The sequence below is a fragment of the Lottia gigantea genome (assembly GCF_000327385.1).
Source record: "Lottia gigantea unplaced genomic scaffold LOTGIsca_50, whole genome shotgun sequence".
NCBI classification, from domain to species: domain Eukaryota; kingdom Metazoa; phylum Mollusca; class Gastropoda; family Lottiidae; genus Lottia; species Lottia gigantea.
Window position 1 is genome coordinate 1646350 of NW_008709716.1, and position 22585 is coordinate 1668934.

Here is a 22585-nt window from a genome sequence, read left to right on the forward strand (position 1 = left end):
GACACTAGAAAATAAGGAACCCATTTTTAAGTATTTTGTATTTTGTAAATACAAACTTACCTTAAAGAATAGTAATCTAGCCAGAAGGTCAGTTATATAACTTCCTAATGGTTTTAATGATGGGTAAGATTTAGAAGCCCACATTGCAGGTACCTACAAAATGTTGGTAGATTTGTGGAGTCAAATATTGACAGTTAATATTAATGGCATTTAGAAGTAGATAGAACAATAAATAAAGAAGAACACTATTATTGATATACTACTTCTTTCTTTAATGTTTGCAACGTTTCAATTCACATACAGGAATCTTTATCAAGCACAAAATAATAATAATAAAATATTATTTTGTGCTTGATAAAGATTCCTGTATGTGAATTGAAACGTTTCAAAAATGAAAGAAAGGAGTAGTATATCAATAATAGTGTTATTATTTGTTTTACAAAATTGGTTAAAATAAAACAACCTATTTTCTTGCCAAAGACTTTCTTCAGTTTATCCATTACTTTTTTACAGATCAATTGTTTACAATTCATATATATGCGGTTAAAGATTGATTGAAAGCAAAATGAATCTTGTCCATTGACCTACATATGAGAATGAAGAAAATAAACTTACCTTTCCAACCATCATACTGTAGAATACATCTTCTAGTTCAGATGACATAACAACTAAACCTTTAATAGCTTTTCTTATATCTTGTAAACTTTGACGCACAACTTGTATTAATCTGTTAAATCGAATTAATTCTTGTACTAATACAGTATTCATTGATTCTTCATATCGTACTGGATATTTATTCTTAACTTCTTCTAAGTTAAAATCTGGTGGTATTTTTGATAATATATCACTTGCTAACTCTTCTATAATTTGCTGGGATGATTTTCCTCCACCAGATATCTACAAAAAGCAAAGTATGAAGTCTCCATTGTCAATAGTCTATCTCTACAAATTACATTATCACAGACAGTAACACTTATAGATAAAATTTTCTTAAATTTACAGAGAAATAAACAGGTAAATCTATATTGGAAATTATCAATTTATTTAGCTTATACACATGAACATTTTTAGAAAATTAATTTACCTGTCTTGGTAAGGTTAACAGAATCCCATCAAACATCTGTTGAGTTTCATGTTGATCTTTCGAGATATCTGCATTTTCATGAAGACCAAAAACCTTAAAACAGGTTATGAAAGGAAAATGAAATCTATAGGCCTACACAAGAGGCACATGTAACATGTACATAATACCATATAAAGAAGCATGTAAGGTTTCAACACAAGGTGTTAGCAAAGTAATTTATAGATGAAGTGAAATGATCATCCTTGTCAGTTGTCTTTATTGGTTAGGAAAGATTGTAGACATATTGATGTTTCAATAGTTGAGAATGAAATAAATGATTTGAAAATTACCTCTGGATGTGGGATCAATGGTAATTGCCGTACATACTTCAAGTAATGTTGATAACTTCCCTTTACTGGTGCATAATATAAGCCACTATCAGAAAACTTATAATTATCATTGTCTATTATCTCTTGACAATAAAATATTTTTAATATACTCATTATTAATCTTCTATCATAATCATCAGTCACTCTTCCACCATAATTACATTCACCAGTTAAATACGTTAATGCTTCTAATGGTGGTTCATCATAATCATTTATAAACATCTGAAATCAATTTTCAAACTTCTTGCATTTTAGATAATTAAGTTATTATACAAATGTTAAGTTTAATTGATAAGAGCTTATCTTAAGCTACTGGCACTTACTTCGGATCACAGAAGCTTTATTTGGATATAGTTATATAATTTGTGTTTGTACCTCAAGTTGTCGAACTGAGATACGTAAATCAGATTCATTAAATTCATATGGTATATTCCAACCTAGTGGACCAAACTTCCTTCTTTCTTGAACCAAAGCATGAAAAAAGCACAATCCAAATAAAAGCTTTTCAAATTCCTGCAAAGTAAAAAAAATAATATCAATATTACATTTGCATCGAATTCAACACAATTTTTGGATTGTATAACCTTTAAGAATTTAGCAACAATATTATTATAGTATGATTAATGATAATAAACATAATTTATGATACATAATGCTTTAAATGTGTTCTAGAACAACTGTAGTAGACTCACCTTTGGTTTGTTACTACTATGGAAGAACATTGGATCAGAAATAGGATCATTGAGATAGGATCTCAGTAGATTGGCACGCAGACCTTTTGGTGGTTCATTGGTCATTTTAACACCATTTTGTAAGACTGAGACGGGAAATACTGAAGATGGGTAACTTGTTAACCATAATCTAAATGAATTCTTGGTTTTAGTCTGGTCAGTTATTACCTAAAATAGAAATGTTTATAAACATTAATTTTCAAATTTTATACAGTTGACATTTCTGGCTAATTTACAATTACAATTCTTGTAAAATTGAGAAAATATTTAATTTAGCATTTAAATTCTTAAAATACTTACAGATTCACAAATTCTTTCAAGTTCTGGTAGCCAAGAAGCAGCAAGATGACAATTCTGTAAAACCACCCAGGTACCTTTCTCCAATGCCTAAAAAATATATATATTTTTAACCCCTAATATAAGTGGTAAGTATGATTATAAAAAATAATACATCAAATGAGTTAAAACAATATGATTTGACATAAACTTTTGAATACCCTTTTCTTAATACTTCATCTGTGTTTCCACAGGCAATACAATGCATTTTTTTTATTTCTAGAGTCTTGTGGACCTCTATTCTAACATCTGGACTATAGCTTGTCAGTATTTAGTATATCACCTCTAAAATCATCTTCTCTGCAATAGGACCTTGACCTTGTCCTAATGATATAGTTTGTAAGCCTTTATTACCCATTCCTATAATAGAATATATAGTCGGTGAATTGAAATTATGTCATGTTATAAACCAAAAGATTTGGATTGATCCTTTGCTAGGATTATTATTATCATGCAGAGTCTGTTATTATGAAGCTGTCAACCAATTATTTTGCAAAGATAATGTCCATATCAAGCAACATCTAATGTTTAAAAATATCCTTTTAATTATTAATTTTGGTTATTACTTGAACTTTACTTCATAACAGTCAAATCAGTAGTAAAGTAAAAGATATATCACCATACGGTTGTCATAGAGCAATTTTATATGTGAAATATGGTGAATTCTAAAAGTAGCTTATACCCTGAAAAATGCAATCTTCATTACATGAATACTTATTTTATTTCATTTGACAGCACCTCTGTAACAATACTAAAATTACTTTGTAAACAAATGCGTAGTAAAATATTTTAATATTTTAATATAATATGTTTATATTTATCATCAATATTTAATGATACAAGGTGCAAAACAATGTCCTTCAAAACAAAACACATTGTGAGTTATGGTGAATTGAATAATTTTACTACCAGTGTGAATTCCTCAAACTTACTATCTGTCAATAGCTGAAATATAAACCTTGGGAACTGAAATTGACACTTTTAAAATGACAATTGTTATATATGTAGTTATGAATAAATGATGAATAAAATGTTTGCATTGTATCATAAAATGGTATATATTATCCTCAAGAATCAAATTTTATAAATTCATAAGGAATTGACTCTATAAAATATCTGATGTTACAAAACTGTTATTCTTAAATATTGTTAAAATTTTCATCTAAAAGAAAAATAATAAATTTCTTTAAAATTCTTGTTAAAATACATGGTAAATGTAAATGATAATATAAACAATAAGAATTACCCTATTATTTTAGATTAAAAATATTGTTAGGTCTCAATTTTTCTACATCAAATACGTATATATCTAATGATTATAACCCTAACCTTAATAAATATATCAAATGGTTAAAGGACTATGTTTTATAATCTATGGGGTAAGAAGCAGCATATATATGGTTATTTCAACCTACTCTTGGCTTCTTCATGGGGATCATCTACTGGTAGAACAGACATTCTACGATTTCTAGCTACCTGTTTAGGCTTTGTTTTTTTTTCAACTTTCTTAGATTCAATGATACCTAAATATTCAGGAAAGAATAAACTGTGACATGTATCATTTGAAAATAGTAAGATAACTATCATATTACTTTCTGTTGAAGCTGAGAAAATGATAAAATGAGCTGCAATTTCGATTTAAAAATGTATTTAAAGGGGTTCACAAGAAGTTTTCAAGTCTGTGTATATATATAGGAACTTCTATAGCTTCTTCTAGTATCTCTGTTTTTGTACATTGAAGTTTCAGGTGTCAACTATACACAATCTAGGATTATAAAACCTCTTTTGTTGCACCACATCATTGAAAGGAGAATGCTATACATTTCATTTATTGTCGTAAGGGATGCTAGTAGCTGTAAGATAATCTCCAATGACAATACAATAATCTCTAACAAAATCAGCCAACTGCAATTCAATATTCAAGCAACATTTCAAATAAATCTTAAATCTATGTAAGTGTATTACCTTTTTCTTCAGCAAATCTGAATAGACCAGCCATTGGGTCAGCACCAGGAGACAACACGAATATTAATGGTGAATAACAATTAGAATCTTGATAACATAATGATAAATCAAATGTAGGTGGTTCAATATATATCTGACCCATTCTCTCAGCTATATATTTCTGAATTGCTGGTACCATCTGAATAGGGAGTAACAGCAATAAGAGCAATAAAAAATAATAATTCTCTGATGTACGTATACGTACAAATTTTATATGCAGTTACTGGGGTATTGTTTGTAAAACTACTGGATTCTTTTCAAATTTTCCCTTTTTAGAGGTAAACCATACAATCAAAAGATTAGATGACATCATCAAAAATTTGAAACTCTTGGACACCAAAAGTGCCTTCACTAGACTACATTTACTAAATCATCATTAGTGAAGATGCTTTTTATGAGGATTATCCACTTGTCTATCAAGACTTGCATTATAATTTCTACTTTATTAATATTTTCCTTACTTTATCAGGTCTGAGACATCTTAAAACTATCAATTCCTCTAGGTTTGTAAGACAATCACACCAGGGTAGTGGTAATGTTTCTAGATGAGGTGTTGCTGAATCATAGATCTTTTTCCAATCATCTAACTGTAATAGTAAACATGATTCACAGAATACAACAATCCTAAAATAGGTCATCACTATAGTACACAGTTCTATAATCATTTCAGTTCACTTCTAAATTAGTATCGGGATCTGAATGGCTCAGTAAGTTAGATCCTTGCTTGCTAATGCAACGGTCCTGAATCAATCCTGGTATGGGCCAAGATATTAATTTTGGATTTTTCTACCCAGGCTCCACCTAACAGTGATGCAGGTTAGAAAAGCTGACATGGAAAACACGTCTTGTTATATGGATGGGACAATAAAGGAGGCCCAATGTGTAACTGTAAATGTACGTACATGTTTTTGAAAGTGATCCATAAATCCTGTAAATGCCTTCATAGATGAAGCTCTGACAATCTCAGCCCATGATTTATCAGCTAACCATGATGATGCTGGGTTGGGGAAAGGATTTTCTAGAGCTACACCACCAGTCAATAAAAACCTCCAACTCTGATCATTGATGTCACCTCTAGTTAAAAAAATTATATAAATATTCTACTATGATGAGGTTTACTGGTACAATTGATTTATTTACAATAAGCAAGTGCTATAGATATTTACTGACTTATGCTCCAATCTTGCTTAGTTTAACCCAATAAAGATTGTGAGAAATTCTGAAGGAGAGAATTATGGAAAATATCATAATTTTAGCAAGATCCTATACTTACCTTCCTTTTTCCAGCCCAATACACAGTAGGAATGAGAATAGTAATTTATCTTTTTCAAATAGAGAACGGCACACATTTTTATAAATACTATATGTAAGATGTTCTCTCAGATTATTTATTCTTTCCCACAGTTCATCTGATTTATCACTGTTCAGTATTGACTGAAATTAAAATATCCAGAATATTAAAATAGTTCATAATTCTTCGTAAAGGCTCTAAAATCAATGAGAATATTTCACCTCATTAAGGCAAAGACCTTCAAATATGCTTTAATTAACATTTATCTGCTGAAGTTTTCATAGCAGAAAGTCTTCGAAATCATATTCATTAATGTGCAAGCAAATTTGTTTAACCAGATTTGTTAACAAATCAAATTACCTGATGATACAAGTTTATAAACCAAGCCAATGAATACTGATACATAGGATCGATATTAGCTAAATCACTGATAGTAAAAAATAGTATACTTCCATGATGAGCAATCTACAAATATAAAATCACGTTCAAGAGTGAAAATGATCATAAAAATGCTGTTAATGTCATTACTGTGCAACATTTGACCAATAGACTTCATCTAACTAGTACAGAGGTAATTAATATAGACAGTAAACAGTCCAACAGTTGTAGTCCATTTTTTTATCATGTCTTTTTTTAAATATGTGACAGTCACATAAATATCAATTTGTCTGCATTTAGTCAAATTAAATTTTGCTGTTTCAGAGTGGTCAAATAGTAACCAAATTCTATAAAAATATCTGTGAATCCAGGAGAATATGTGAAGTAAAAACATCAGATACTTACTGGTTTATATCCATTTCTAACTGTATCTATTTCAGATTCTGTTTCTGATGCTATTTCTTGTTTCTGTGAAATTTCTTCAGATAGAATTTTACTGGATGATAAAATATTGATGGCTGTTTCATCTTCTAAAATATTACCCTACAAAACAATACAGATATAACAATTAATAACCCTAGTCTAAATCAAAGAAATTGACAAAGAAACTTTTCATCAATGTTATTAAATTCAATGAAGACTGAGGAATAACATAATTCGACTAATTTTTTTCAAGAAAAGGAAGACAATTATTACTACAGGTATACCTGAGATGATGAAAGAACTTCTAGTATTTTATCCTCTATTTCTTTTAATTGACGTTTATTTGCAGCACTTTCTACAATCAACTGGTTTTTCTTTTCTTCTAATTCTGGCTTCTCTTTAGCGGCTACAATACCTAGTAACTGATCTTCTAAACCTAATGGTGTGATCATAAAGTTTAATAATGTCACCTAGAAAATAGGGAATGTATAATTACCATAATGCAAATACAACTGTTATAGTGTTAAACAAACATTCCAATAAAAATTACCATAATTCTTAAGATAGCATGCCAGGCAAGGTGACAAACGCCCACTACCAACTGTCAGAACTTATAACAAAGTCTGTAAAGGTTTAATATGTGAAACCAATCATCCGATTGTTACTAATTTCAAACTTTACTGAGATCTTATACCAAGTTTCATCAAGATCGAATAAAAAATGTAGTCTCTATCAGGCCTACAAGCCAAATTAGACACATTGAATTAATTCAAGGGCCATAACTCCAAAACCATTCATCCAATTATTACCATTTTTATACGCCCACATCTCTCTATGTGGACGGATATTGTCGGCATCCCTCTCCGTCGGTCGGTCCGTCTGTAGGTTGGAGAAAGTTTAGTTTACTTCTGATTAAATTTAGGGCTTTTTCAAGATTTAGGCCTCTTATGTCAGTTTTGAGGAGTTATCCCCCTTTAACCTCTATACACTAAATGCTTCTATCATCAATTGCTTGTAAACAGTCTAAAAACTAGAGTGTTTGAAGGAATCAAATGAAATTTGGTATGTGCATACATATTCATGAAACGAAGATCAAGGTCGAATTTGAGCTATTTTCGATTGTTAGAAGCAGAGTTATTTCCCTTGCCCCAAAACCTTGAATATGCTATTCAACCGATTTTGATGAAACTTAAAATAAATGTTTCGTTTTTTTTTTGGTATTCTTGAAGCGATCTTAGCGTTAGGACGTCCTAGGGTCTTAATATCTGTTTTAGGACGTCACAGCATTAAGATCATTTCAAGAATACCGGACATGCTGACTTCAATTGAGAAAGAACATAAACAAACACAGCCATTAGAAAACCATTCCAGTATGTTAGACAAATAGACAAACAATTATTTAAATCAAGGTATTCAAATCAAAAACATATATTCAATTCAAAAACATATTCACTTACTTTAACAGAGACTTCAGGTAAATAATGAGGATTACGAAGTCTAGTTGTAATATAAAATGTAAAACCCTGGCTATATTCTATAATGTGTTCACCAAGTCGAATATAATCTAAATTATTCTAAAAACAGATCGAAAATCGTTTGTTAAATAGAAATTATTAAATGTTTCTAAGAACAACAACTACATTATTTGATGAATTGAGGTTCATGTATAGATTAAACCATTTTTTTCATTGTTACCTGATTTATCTTTGTAAGATGATTAAATGATATAAATAAATCTAAGCAATATAAACACAATACAGTTCAGAAGACATGATCAATCTTAATCATTTGAAAATGAAAGAGATGTATTGATTTAATCAAATATGTAATCATGTATTAAATAGAATACGTGAAGAATTTTTATTTAATGGATGCAATTGTTGATATTAAAAGGAATTAGAATGGACAACTAGTAAGGATATGTGTGCATATGCATGGAAGGATAATATTTTGAAAGGCTTCTATTGACCAGGCAAGAAATAATGATGAAGGAGGTTTAGACCTGTCATGCGAATCATACCTGTCACATTTCTGGGGTTTAAATCCCGAAAGAAAAATGTTGATGTGGAAAATATCGTAAGAAAGTACATATGAAAGAAGAAGAAAATATGATAGATGATAAAGAGTGATATATTGTATACAGGACATTTTGTCAGTGAGAATTATACTGTATCTCAAGTTATATCTACTTACTTCTCCAGGCTTTAAATCAAAAAAGAGGACATGGATTATTTTATGACTTGAGGACAGTTGCTCAACAGACAGTTGCTCAACAGACAGTTGCTCAACAGACAGTTGCTCAACAGACAGTTGCTCAACAGACAGTTGCTCAACAGACAGTTGCTCACCATATAAATGAGAAATAAGACAATTGTTCTCCACAATGTTATAACATACTTCTTTTCTGTTCTTATCAATTTTTAGACCAATAGCTTTTCACAAAGGTTGGTTTATTGGTGGGACTATGGCTACTTTTCTCAAATGACGGCTCCTCATCAATGACAGTAGTCCAGCTGCACAACTTCAGGTAACAGTATTGTTTATAGATATTAATAAAATGGCATATTTAATTATTTACCTGTTTGAATGTTTGTTTTAATAAAATAGGTTCTAAAATTGGGTCTAATTCTTCACCTACATTCTCTAAGAGACATGGATTACCAAACTACAAAAGTGTACATAAATATCAACCGTTATATTAGAAAGCAATAATTTTAAGGGGGAACTAGGGCCGAAATTTATTTTTCTTTATTTCAAGGAATAGATGTATGAAACTTTGCATAAATGATGATAGTGAATATTAAAACACATATGTAGGGAAAAATCTGATGTCAATGGTCGGTTGCCATGGTAACCAAGTAAAAGCCCGAAAATTAGTGATTTCAGGAAAAGATGTAGATCTCTGTAACTAATAAGAGCAGGGTATCCATTTTTGACTAGTTATTCTAGATATAATTCTGCATGCAGTAACAGAGAGTTTTTGGTATAATAATGAAAACTTTTACTTTTGTGGCATGTTTAAAATAGGTCTCAAAAAAATTATTAAAAGTTTTTAAAAATTGACATATTTCTCATTTTTTTCAAATTTTTTTTCCTAAAAACTCTCTGTTACTGCATAGATAATATATAAATAGAGATAATTGCAAAGTTTCATGCAAATCCATTAAATAGTTTAGGAGATCTAGGTCTCATTAGGGACATTTGGGTCAAAAAAAGTTATTTGAGAAAAAAAAACAAGTAAGAAATATTGGTTTCAATAAAAACTCATCTTTTTGACAGGTAGATTAAGCCTATCATGGACACACTTTTCATTAATAACCAAATCTTGATCAAATAATTAATTTATTACATTTTACCTGCAGACAATTTTCAAGAACTCTGGTATAATTAGGATCATTGAGTTTTATTATTCCTAATTTATTCGCCTTTTCCATATTCTTGATCCATTTATTAGCTTGACCTTGTGGATCTATCATTAAGGGCCATCTATTAGCTGACATCACTATTATAGCATTATCTGTCGAATAACTGTAAAGTATAAACATAAAAAAACACAAAATTTCTTTTTTATCAAACCGAGAACAAAGATTTCATAGTCAAGCCTCAAGGCTCGCTTCTCATTCACAGCTATTTATGTCATAAATACATTGCATACTTGGAAAACTTCTGACTTATGTAATATGAAGAGAAACAGAAAGGCATACTTACTTGTCAACAGGAAGACCTGCTATTTGCCAATCTCTAATTCTTACAGGATCACCTAATATCTTTGATAAAGAGAATACCTCAGATACTGGTATACCTTTTTCTTTACACATAGAATACCATTCTTTTAAAGCTTCCTGAAAGTAAAATATACACATTTTAAAAAGCATCAAAGTAAAATATTAAAATTTAATATGCACGTAATCTCTATTTAACAATAACCACTGCGTATCATTATTTTTATAATCATCTAGGCTTTTATAGTTGTAAAATACATACCTGTCTATAATCCAAAATAAATGGACCAAGATATGCCACTACACTGGCTGATAATAATACATCACCAACAATATTCATATACGTCTCACTTAATGTATCAACATTCTACAATGATATCTTATTAATATTTATCAACAAAAATATTTCATTTACTGAATTTACATGCATACATCTTATATCTTTTTTTTTTTATCTTAGTAGAATATGAACAAGAATATGAACTTTGCAATTTAAATTTTATGAAAATTTGGTTTCTGTCTCCTTTTTTCATAGAGTATTATTTTAATTTTTTGGAAGCCCTGATTACTGAGCATCCTGTTTATTTTCTACTGACCTCAGTCCATCTAACTTTCTCTCCTCCTAAACCACTGATTAACTTGGTAGCTCTTTCAATCTTAATCTTAGTCATCTCTATATTATCTTCTAGATTCTATAGAATATAAATCATAACAAAGGTTTTAATGTTGGATACAACAAAGGCACTAAAATTCTACAAGCCTGCAGTTCTAAGTAATTGCAATATTCCAGAAATTCTTCTTGGTTTTATGATGATTATATATGACACATAAGAGAGATCATAAATGACTTTATCTAAGTAGATGGGAATAAATAAAATACTAAAAAGTCACCTTTTTTTCAATTTGTTTCTGTTCGAGGTGATCATTTAATGTTTGTAATTTATCAGTAACTTCTTTTAATTCAGCCTGTGTTTGATGTAATTTAGCCATTTGTTCAGCTAATACTGATTCTGCAGCTTTTAGACTTCGCTGTTTTGGAGCTACTACCTGTAACACATTTCAAAAATTTTGTTCTTGTGCAATGCAAAACATACAGCACTATGAACATCAGATGATAAAATTAGAATCAATTTCCCCGCTCATTGTTAAAGATTGCAGAAGAATAACTGACAAAACCCAGCAAAATTATCAGTTCTGAACAAAAAGTAAGAATCAAAATCTTACCTTAATGACACTGTCATAAATATCCATAGCTCTCACCCATTTACATAATCCTTCACAAGCTGATGATATATTCTTTATAATAGCTGGGTCAAAATCAGGATTAGAAATGTATTTATCTCTTATTTTCTTCATAATTGTACTGGGTATATTATCTTTATCATATTCCCTTAAAGAATCTAAAAACTTCATATCATTTAACATCTGAAATACAAAACAATAGTTTGTTAACACTGCATCAGATATGATGTTTAATTGAGTAAACACAAAACTAGATGTTCAAACTCTGTGAACATGATCCTTAATTGTTGAAAATTAAAAATAGATTTGAATATGATTAAACATAACATTTGGACTTACTCTTTTAGAGGCAGGCCAATAGTCTTCAAATGACTTTCCACTAGGATCTGTTTTCCTTTCTGGCCTTATACCCTGTAAATTTTATCATGTATACTATAATTCCAAGAATATTTGTCAAATTTGTCTCTGCATACAGCATACTAAAATATTATGTTGATCAATTAGGCTAATGCAATGTGAATTTTTGCTCAATAGAATTAAATGGACAAAATGCCTTTGATCAACAGAAAGTACTAAACAAAACAGACATACAATAAAAACCTTCATAATACCTTCATAATACAAACAGATTCCATAACCAGTTTGACTCCTTGTGGTGGATTAGTCATTGTTTTAACTATAGTAATATCATTTTGTTTTAATGTATTGAGTGCAGCAATAGCAGCATTTAAAGCAGGCATAGCAACGGCTAATTTCTCCTCGCATTCAACCTTCAAATAAATCAAAACTATTAGTAGAGGTTATAATGAATTTGACAAAAAGGAAAGGTATGCTTGGAGTAAAAATGGAGAAAATGGCATCATTGGATAGAATCAAGACCATAGATCATAACTAATAGAAAAACTGATCCAAAAACCAGCAAATTTGCAAAAAATTGACCAGTCTAAGGCAAGTCCTGGTTTTTTAATATGTTGAAGATTATATTTTTTTAAATCAACCTTAATAGATTTAGCTTCCATAGCTGATTTATTAGCAACAGCTTCATCTTCTTCTACAATCTTCTTCTTAGCTTCAACTTCCACTGTCTCTTCTTCAATAATAGCTATTAATTCTTCAGTCTCTTTACTCGTTTCTATTAATTTGGGTTGGAGATCTAATAATTCACTCTGCATAACACTGATCTAAGAAAATCAAGTAAGAAAGGTTTACTAATAAAACAAAAAACAATGGAAATGTTATTTTTCGAACTAATCTACAAGGGTAAATTTTAAATAATGTACACCATCCTAAAAATTACTTGTTCCATATAAGACATCATTGACACTCACCTGTTGTTCAGAAAATTCCAGCTTTTCTAATCCAACCATATATCTATTCTTTAACGTCAATATTTCTAATCGTTTTTTATTCAGTAAGTTTTTAAAGGTCTTAATCAATTCTAAATATGATGTTGGTGTTACATAATTTCTTCTTCTCATGGTATCAAAGTATCTGATGGAAACATAGAATATATTGTACAATACAGCCTGCTGACATAATATATATCAAGGGAAATAATTACTGTGTCAAGGGAATTAATTGTTGTGACAAGGGAGGTAATTTGCTGTGTCAAGGGAGATAATTTCATGAATCAAGGGAGATAATTTGTAAAAATGCTGAATCTGGTATTTTGTTTTGGTAATATAAATGTGGATTGCTTTATAATAAAATTGTATAAATATACAATATAATGAATATATGAAATCTGACTCACTGTTCTGACAATGCTCTGACACTCTGATGAAAATGTTTACACATAACAACAGTCTCTTCTCTTACTTCTTGTGTCATTTCAACATCATCTAGAAAGTTATTGGCCACCAATTCTAGTGCATCTTCTGGCCATGCCTAACGAAGTGAATGAAAGTAAAACTACACTGCAACATACGTTTTTTTGCACATGAAAAAGATATCAGCAGACAGACAGATATGGTCTTTAGCGTTTAAATCTCAAGAGTATAAGACAGATCTCAAAACCCAAGGCCATATGTTTCCAGATAAATATGATCTTTGACAGTATGATGAAGACAGTTCAATATCTGATTCCTGGGAATTCCAAAGTCAGGAGGTGTAACCTCAGAGACCTTAATGAATAAAGGCCAACAAAACTAAATATGAAACCTCATTACAAAAAAGAACTGTCGAAATTACGAAAAAGTACCTTAAACCAATCAATGGTACAACAGTTTATCAAAGAGGGAAACATTCTCAATCTATTTCTGAAGGCATCACCAATAGGACTAAAGGCTAATACCACATGTAGATTGCGACGAACTCTCTCAATAAATTTATTATACATATTTAAAGCTGTTAATTCTATTTGGAGATTCTCTTGTTGACAAACTACCATCATCTGAAAGTAAAAATTGGGTTTATTATTCTTCAAGCCAAAATCAAGTTTGAGAGTTTTCCATTTTTAAATTGAGCCATTTCAAAACTCTTATTTAGACAACCTGCATAAACTAGACCTTGGAACCACTGAGTGGTTATTAATGGACTAACTGATATTACTTTTGTATTAAACAACCTCACCCTTTCAATGATTTCAAGTCTCTCTTCATTTTCATATAAATTAGGAATATCTCCTGTATTTAATATCATATTAACATCCTCTAGAAATGACTCATCCTGTAAATATAAAAGTGTACTTATATTCAAAAATAATATACAGATACATTATATTTGCTTGTTTAGAAAATAAGATAAACCAACATGGGATTTAACTTAACAGAAACTGTAGTTAAATATATATTTCTATTTATATTTGAGCTAACTTGACAGAATAACATCTAACTCCTATTATATAATTGAATACCTTTATTTGATGATCTCCAAATAAAAAGACAGTTGATATTCCTTCATATCCTGCTCTTTTCATCATTTTCCTTAAATCATCTCTCCATTCTACTGCTGTATAATTCTTAGTTATTTCAATTTGAAATACTTCAAAATCAGCCATAAAGGCAGCTAATCTGGTGGCGCTTTGTCTTCCACTACCTCCAATGCCTGTAATATATCATATAGGTCCAAGCTATTAGAAGAACAGAAAACATGAATAATGGTGTCTATTTCCTTTGAAAATATCAGAATTCATTTCATTATTATTTCAAAACCCACTATCAACAGGCTATCAAGAGTAGTTTCCATAATGAAGTCTAATAAGAATTAAAGGACAAAAACTACTTACCAACTAACAAACAATGTCCATTGGGTTGTTTTAAAACACGACTTATTCGAGAAATATGTTCAATAGCAAATCTGAACATAACCAAGTCCATTGGAGCCTTAGTCATAACATTATAATCTTCTAAATATGATTCCATTGTCTGCAAAATAAATATAAATTGTCAATTTACAGGTCTTTTACAACTGAATTGTTGGAAATCCAAAAATGCTTTAATTCTTGTAATCACTCCAGCAATAATATAATAACTATCACATATATGTTCTGGTAAGTGGTAAGATATTCGAATAAGCATGTTTAACCTAAAAATTTATTTACGTTACTGCTGTAATAAGGATTTAATTATGTCTTTGAAAATACTTTTTTGTAAATATATTCCTTTTTATTGCGAATGGATAATCTTTATAGATGTACCATCTGATCTCAATTCAGCCAGAAATCAAATAACATGCCCTTACCTCTCTCAATTCATCAATATCCATGATTTCATCATAGACTTTACTTTCTTCTTTCTTAGCCATAAAATCACCAAATAGTAAACTTCTTAAATTGTCATCTGACACTACTTTACCAGCCTCAGCTAGATGACCAAACAATGTATTAAATTTCTCTTTAAAATGTACCTCTACACATGCCTGAAATGTTTACAATGGTTTCCAGAACTGAAGCATGTTTTGAACTTGTTGATCACTGTTTTTCCAAAATTTCGTTAGCTACCATGACCGAAAACTTTAACATATAATGCAATTGCCATACCACACGTTTATTGTAATTTAAGAGGACTTTCAAACATTATTGATATCCAACATCTGTCATGTTAATGGAAAATATTCTTTCAAATTTAGCAAAATGTCTTAATAACACACCTCTTGAAATAACGGAAAGTTACCTTTATCATTTTGAAGAAATTTTTCCTATCTTGGTCATCAACCAATCTATCATAGAAAACTCTATAAACTTCATGTACCCATAGTCTAGCTATCTTCTGATTCCCCTCTACACCTTCTGGTACTACATAAGGTTTTAATAATAAAACACCCTACAAATAATATCAATATTATTACAGCCATTAATGATATCTTTCAATTTTTCACTCATTGAATCTTAAATGATTTACCTGTATAACTCTGGAAAAATCTCGTAAATTGAATAAATAATGCGATTTAGATGGAGTAGGTAAAAATGTAGAAATTGCATTCTCAAACATCTCTATTGTGGCACCAACTATAATCTGGAAATATAAGAGATTACTTTAGATTATGAACATGTTTCAGTTAAGATGTATATGGACAAACATGTATATGTAATTTGAATCTAGATGTAAATAGTATCTAGTGCTTTAACAGACGAATAGAGTTATGATACAGTAACTACCGTCTTCAGATAAATATCATTAGTTCAAAATGGTCTTACCCTGGAATATCTTCTTAAAGAGGTCTCAAAAGATTTAAAATGCCAGTCACTTATTGGTGAGAATATATTCTTCATGGTCTCTTCATCAAAACTTTCAATGCCAATTATATTAAAATGACGTAAGAATCTTGGAGTGACTTTGTTTCTTCCACCACCAGGGGGTCCCATTGCTGCGACCATTATAATATCTACTATTTGGAGAACAGATGTATCTTTTCTGTAATATAGGAATCATTTTCAAATCTAAGCAATTCTTCGGCACTGGTCATTCTATTAGGATAAATAGTGTTTAGGGCTTAATTAGATATAAAAAAATCAACAAGAAACAGCTTTTATAGTATGTTTTGTTAGACACTTTACCAGCAAGTGTTGAAGATATTTTCTTGTCTTGGGAACCCCAATGTCACAATTACATTACATTAATCCATAATAACTGTCTTGTGTTTGAGATATGTACTCCTCGCTGCTAAATGTTATTCAATCTTATCTGTCAGAGTAAGGCTTGATTGTCTATATATTTGTGATAAAAATCTGGTTTACATTTAAAATGTCCCAAATTAAAACTTTTAAAGATGCAACTTATCACTTGCCTGTCAAACCAGTAACCTTGATCAATCCATTGACGTAGAACTTCTATAGGTGGTTGAGCACCATATTTCTCTTTGGCTGGCATATTCAAATCATCCACAAATACACACAATTTTTTACCAGGAGCAGGTCCATAAATACCCTTCCTTCTCCTTAAAATTAAAGATATCACAATTTTAAGACATAGTGAATGGCCTATTGGATTGACTTAATTTTGATGGGCCTGTAATTAAAAAATTCTTGGAGAGGTAATAATAACATGTTTATATGAAATGAAGATAGCTTGCCAGGCAAGATAATATACGCCCACTGCCAGCTTTGATTTTGAACATAAATATTTAGCTGTACAGTAACAATCACCAGTATGAAATATTCAACTTCAGTCATACACTTCTTTTGAACTCTTTAGGGAATACTGAATAATATTGAGTATGAGTTATTTCCCTAGTTCTTAAAAACGTGTTTAATCTTTAGCTCGTGAAAACTCTAGAAGACAACGGTTTATCCATGGGTGATAACCAACACTCATGTCAAGTTTCGTCAAAATCAATAAAGAATTGTGCCTTCTGGGATGTTCACTAGCGCGTTTTCAAGAACAAGGGCAATAACTCATAGTAAATATTTTTTCAATTTTTCTGATTTTCGATAGGATTATCCTTGGGCGTTTAAGAACACTCATGCCAAGTTTCATCAAAATCTGTCATGAATTGCACTTTCTAGAGTGTTTACGAGCGTTTCAAGAACAAGGGCAATAACTCATAGTAAATATTTTTCGATTCGTCTGATTTTCAATAGAATTCATCCTTGGGTGATTACAAACAACCATACCAAGTTTCGTCGAAATTAGTCAAGAATTGTGCCTTGTAGAGTGGTTACGAGCAATTGTGGATGGACGGACGGACGGACGGAAATGGGTGACGACAATATAATGGTAGAGAATGAAAACATTGTGTCAAAACTAAAATTAGAATACTGACTGTAAACAACACGTACCTATCAAGTTTAGAGAATATTATATCTTGTGTTTGATTGGCTGATGTTTGTGCCGAGAAGTTGATGTTATTTATAATATATTTATCTTTTGGTAAGTTTAATAAGAAATTGTTAGTTATAGCTGATTTGCCTGTACCAGTTGGACCAACAAATAACACAGGTTTACCACGACTTACAAAATGTTGTAAGAAATATCGTTGTTTTTCAGTTTCCACTGTATTAATTATCAAATCATTCACCTATAAAGAATAAAAAATAAACATTTTTCAATAATTTATGGCAGCTCATTATAAATAATAATGTCTAGAATTAAGTTTACAAATTAAACTACAATGAACAAAGGAAAATGCTAACATTTAACATTTCTTCATTATGAAGGTTTCTTGAAACAAAAAATTTATTCAAAAAGTTTCAAAACTAAGTACGATGGGAACATCAAATTTTACACCTTTAGCTGGTGATCACCAACCTACAATACATTTATCTACTGAATGACTCAGTCGAAATGAATTTTTTATATAAAATAAAGGTATATGAATGAATATGTATAAATAGGTTAGTAAGCAGAACCCAACTCCCATATATAACATATTTATACCTCTAATATGGATATGTGTATTCTGTATACAACAAGGTTACAACATAAGACACATTTACAATAACATTACAATAAACAAAACAAAGAAACTAAGATATAACAAGATAATAAGATATTCCATGTACCCGATAAAAAAACCCCTATGATTAAGCAGGCTAAATGAGCTTGGTATCTATCTATTCCAATTTATCAGGACCACTTTCTGGTTTATATTGGAGAAATAACAAATAGACTTCAACACCAAGTTATTACATACAGATAAATATAGCGGCACATTTATACAGAGATGGAACATTACACATATATTCTGAACATAGCACATTTAATCTTAACCTTACCAATGTACGATATTCACGATCTTTCTAAATGGTTACAAAACAAAACAATGAATTACTGCAATTTACAGCAAGTTAGATGAATTAATATTTCGAATGATTTACTGTGTTAAATGATACAACTATTAAAGAGATTTGTCTGGAATGAATGAGTAATTTAAATGATGCCACATATCATCTTTATGCACATATCAAACCTTATAACACATCTATCTTTATTGCTAAAGTTTTTCACTGAAGATCTTTTTTATCCACTTTAACTATGTATGAATCTAAAAAACAAATGGCTTACCAATTCAGCAGATCCCAAAATACTGTTAATTTTACTCTAAAATATTAGCCATTACAGAAAAAGACATGATAATGAAAAAGTGTTTAGTTACATTAAAATGTTAAATATATTTCTATATTCTAGTTCTTTTTAATCTACACGATGAAGCCTAATTCTACCAGGCAAATTATCAGAAGTATACCCCGATGTCAATAATTGACAAATTGGGCTAACAAGCACAAATACTACAGAAACAGGGGTTTAATAATACAATACTTCACAAATTATTTCAATTTTATTGTCAACTGCACATGAGCAAAGTGAATCTATTCCATGATATCAGCAGGTACTGAACTGTACTAAAAACAGCATAAAAATCATAAAAGCAAAAAAAAAATTTTAGGTTAAGCTCAAAGAAACAAAACTGGTTATTTACCACATTTTTCAAATAAAGATATGTTACTTGAAAGTGTCAGATGATTTTTAATGATATATTATTATCTATAATAATGATATTAGAATTTTAATCTCACATAAACAAAAAATACAAAGTTTCAACAACATACCTGTATGTCCTGTAACAAAATAAAAAAACTATATACCAAATTTAAAGCCACACAAATCACCATCATTATCATATCTACTAACTACTTATATTTCAATATTTCACACAAACACACCACAAAATCACACATATAATTCATCTACAATATGCACAAAGCAAAGTATAACCACACGGAACAGAGTGTAAACATGTTTATATTGCTTGACACACAAAAAACTAAATGAAAATAATATTTATCAAACCTTGGCTTTAGATTCAATATCGAATGGTTCTACAAGAGAACTCCATGTACACCAAGCACCATATTGTTTCCTAATATAAACATGGTCATACACTGTACCCTTCTTTGGTATTAACAGATTCCTGGCTAACTTCAAATCTTTTGGCCTGAAAAAAAAAAACAATTCACATATTTTACATTGTAAACGAGTTATACTAAAAGTATACCAGTCTACATGCAACTACCAACATGTGTACATTAAGAGACTTGTGACCATGTATGGATGGAGTGGAACAATATTTTGGCAAAATTTAGTCCTTAGTAGATGTGATCCCTTAAGAATAACTTTGTAAACAATTAGCATCCTTATTATAACACACTGTGTATTTCCCTTTATCTCACATTATTTCCTTTCCTTTGCTTATCAAATTTGTCATGTATGTATTATCAATGGGCAAAGAAAAAATTGAATTTTTTGTTTTTATCTTTTGTAGCTATTCCTGTATAGCCACATGTACCAGATTATTCTCATTATTATAATCATAGAAAAAAAGACAACAATTACTTAGGGTATTTGGCTGTTGTTCCTTCCATTTCACATAAAGTTTTGAAAAACTCATCAAATTTAAGTCTTGATGTTGTGTCTAGTGTAGCACCAACTGACCAGACGGTAGAGAAAAAGAAATAAGCAATGATCATGTTAGATCTTTCCTCATTGAGTTTTTGATCCATGACAGATGCTGGCTGACTATAAACACCTTCTGTATTATCTTCCATATCATCAACATCATCTTCTATGAAATCTATTTCATCATCATCCTCATCTTCATGACCTATTTTCCTGGAAAAATGAAATACAAACTATACTAATATCAAGAGTTTTATAATTGCTCTTGGTCCTTTTGCAACATAACATAACTTAGATCTAAATTTATGAATTGTACATCTCAAAATATAACAAATCAAATGCAGTTTAGTAGACCCATGTAATATCTTTTTATTTTCAATGACTTAAACAAAATCAACTACACAAATTTTAAGATTAAAAAGTGATATCCTTGTGGCCAGCTAGTAACCTCATCAGATATTCATGTGGCTGTTATCCACAATCTCACTACAAAGAAAAAACATATCTAAATCATTATCCACGGAACCATTGACTTACTTGACATCTTCCATCAGACAACCATACAACTTTAACATACTCATTGTGAAATGCATTAAATGACATGGCAGCAAATGGCGACAGTATTTAGTAACAAAATTTAAACATGGAGGCACAATCCAGGAAAAGAGTAACTGAAAGGGAACCAACAGTTTATGTAAACAATGGAGAATAGAAATTAACCTGCAAAAAATTGAATCCAAATTATCTATCAGGAAGAAAATGTACCAAATGTACCTTTATGCTACATAATTTTGTTTGTTTTTGTTCCCAATTTGGGCTCACATTACAGAATATAATAAAATACAATACCTAATTGCCTTCTAATAATTCATTACTTTCAATAAAACAAACCTTAATAGTCTGAGTTTGTTCCTTAGTAACAATATCAGGAAGATTTGTTTCTAACCATGATGTCACTAGAGGTTCCCAACCTAACTGATGTGGATCTAAATATATCATACCACATCTACAAATAATATAATTATTTAATTCAAATCATCAAATTCAGAAATATATAAACCAAGATCCGTAAAGCAAAGCAACACTGAAATCCAAAATGACATATTGACAAAACATGATAAAAAAGTTGGGTTTGGAACACCATTCAGTGTTGGATTGATTGAGCAGTGTAAGTCAGTGTAAGTCAGGAGAACAGAACTGTTTCATTTGCAGAAAAACTTATTTTCATGGTATAGAACAATATAGAATGTTAATATCATCAAATTGAAAAAGCATTGATATGAATCTCATCAACAAACCTGCTAACAGTGGCAGGTGAAGCTTGTTCTAAATCTTGAGGTTCAAATATCATGTTCTGTTTATTACTCATCTGTATTATTTCACCACTCATTAAACATAACTAGGGAAAAACATAGTATCATTAAAAATATTGGATATTTGTTCCACAAATAAATTCTTGACATATTAATCTGACAATTTCTTATATATTTATGTAAGGGTTTAAACAATGTTCCTTAAAGTTTTATAATTCAATCATGTCAACCTTTTTGTTATCATCCAACACAGTGTTCATGTTTTCAATCCACACAGCATCCACAGGACCATCAAATATAATCCATTTTCTATCATCACTAGTACTAGAAGCATGTTCTCTAAATGTATTGGCTAAAATGCCATCAGTCCATTCATGTGATACAGGATCAAAACAACCATACAGTTGACTCATTGTTACTGCTTTAGGATTAATAATACATGTTTGCACCTGTTAAAAGAAAATTTATATATTCAAACTTACTTGGTAGTAATACAAATTGTAAAGTATGAATTTCTATGTGAAAAATTTGTTTATTGCTGTTTTCTCAAACAATCAAATAAATACTTTCAGCACAATTTCATCATTACTTACCCTAAATTCTTCCATTAACTGTTTTTGATGAAGATCTCCCAAAGCAGCAGCAAGACATTTGAAAGCCGAAGTTTTTCCTCCAATAGGATCACCTACTATCATCAAACCATGACGTACCATTATCATATCATATATCTAAATATTTTTTAAATCAGCATTGGGATTATAAATGAAAGAATAGTTGAAGGCTGCACACTTTGCAATCACGCAAATTTTAGTGTGTGAATGACATATTTACCAAAAATAATTTGGTATCATAAATAATG

General features: G+C 30.1%; 1 protein-coding gene across 1 annotated transcript in view; it reads right to left on the reverse strand.

Annotated features, from left to right (window-relative positions):
- Nucleotides 1–22585, reverse strand: part of LOTGIDRAFT_125424 (hypothetical protein) — a gene marked incomplete at both ends in the record, with an annotated part of 35231 nt that overhangs the window by 1633 nt on the left and 11013 nt on the right. Inside the window, 45 exons of the mRNA XM_009062311.1 lie at nt 61–153; nt 616–897; nt 1085–1177; nt 1414–1674; nt 1828–1965; nt 2145–2351; nt 2484–2570; nt 2803–2879; nt 4485–4662; nt 4985–5106; nt 5422–5597; nt 5797–5957; nt 6175–6279; nt 6598–6735; nt 6900–7085; nt 8073–8189; nt 9194–9280; nt 9972–10143; nt 10324–10457; nt 10600–10704; nt 10934–11029; nt 11229–11384; nt 11562–11762; nt 11919–11990; nt 12191–12349; nt 12578–12760; nt 12908–13070; nt 13333–13466; nt 13780–13971; nt 14151–14246; nt 14434–14624; nt 14806–14944; nt 15261–15427; nt 15682–15841; nt 15920–16033; nt 16216–16427; nt 16795–16955; nt 17797–18035; nt 19808–19952; nt 20351–20533; nt 20951–21084; nt 21305–21419; nt 21712–21812; nt 21957–22175; nt 22320–22454. Coding sequence (XP_009060559.1) covers nt 61–153; nt 616–897; nt 1085–1177; nt 1414–1674; nt 1828–1965; nt 2145–2351; nt 2484–2570; nt 2803–2879; nt 4485–4662; nt 4985–5106; nt 5422–5597; nt 5797–5957; nt 6175–6279; nt 6598–6735; nt 6900–7085; nt 8073–8189; nt 9194–9280; nt 9972–10143; nt 10324–10457; nt 10600–10704; nt 10934–11029; nt 11229–11384; nt 11562–11762; nt 11919–11990; nt 12191–12349; nt 12578–12760; nt 12908–13070; nt 13333–13466; nt 13780–13971; nt 14151–14246; nt 14434–14624; nt 14806–14944; nt 15261–15427; nt 15682–15841; nt 15920–16033; nt 16216–16427; nt 16795–16955; nt 17797–18035; nt 19808–19952; nt 20351–20533; nt 20951–21084; nt 21305–21419; nt 21712–21812; nt 21957–22175; nt 22320–22454 — 6786 coding nt within the window. The remainder of the gene's footprint in view (nt 1–60; nt 154–615; nt 898–1084; nt 1178–1413; nt 1675–1827; nt 1966–2144; nt 2352–2483; nt 2571–2802; nt 2880–4484; nt 4663–4984; nt 5107–5421; nt 5598–5796; nt 5958–6174; nt 6280–6597; nt 6736–6899; nt 7086–8072; nt 8190–9193; nt 9281–9971; nt 10144–10323; nt 10458–10599; nt 10705–10933; nt 11030–11228; nt 11385–11561; nt 11763–11918; nt 11991–12190; nt 12350–12577; nt 12761–12907; nt 13071–13332; nt 13467–13779; nt 13972–14150; nt 14247–14433; nt 14625–14805; nt 14945–15260; nt 15428–15681; nt 15842–15919; nt 16034–16215; nt 16428–16794; nt 16956–17796; nt 18036–19807; nt 19953–20350; nt 20534–20950; nt 21085–21304; nt 21420–21711; nt 21813–21956; nt 22176–22319; nt 22455–22585) is intronic.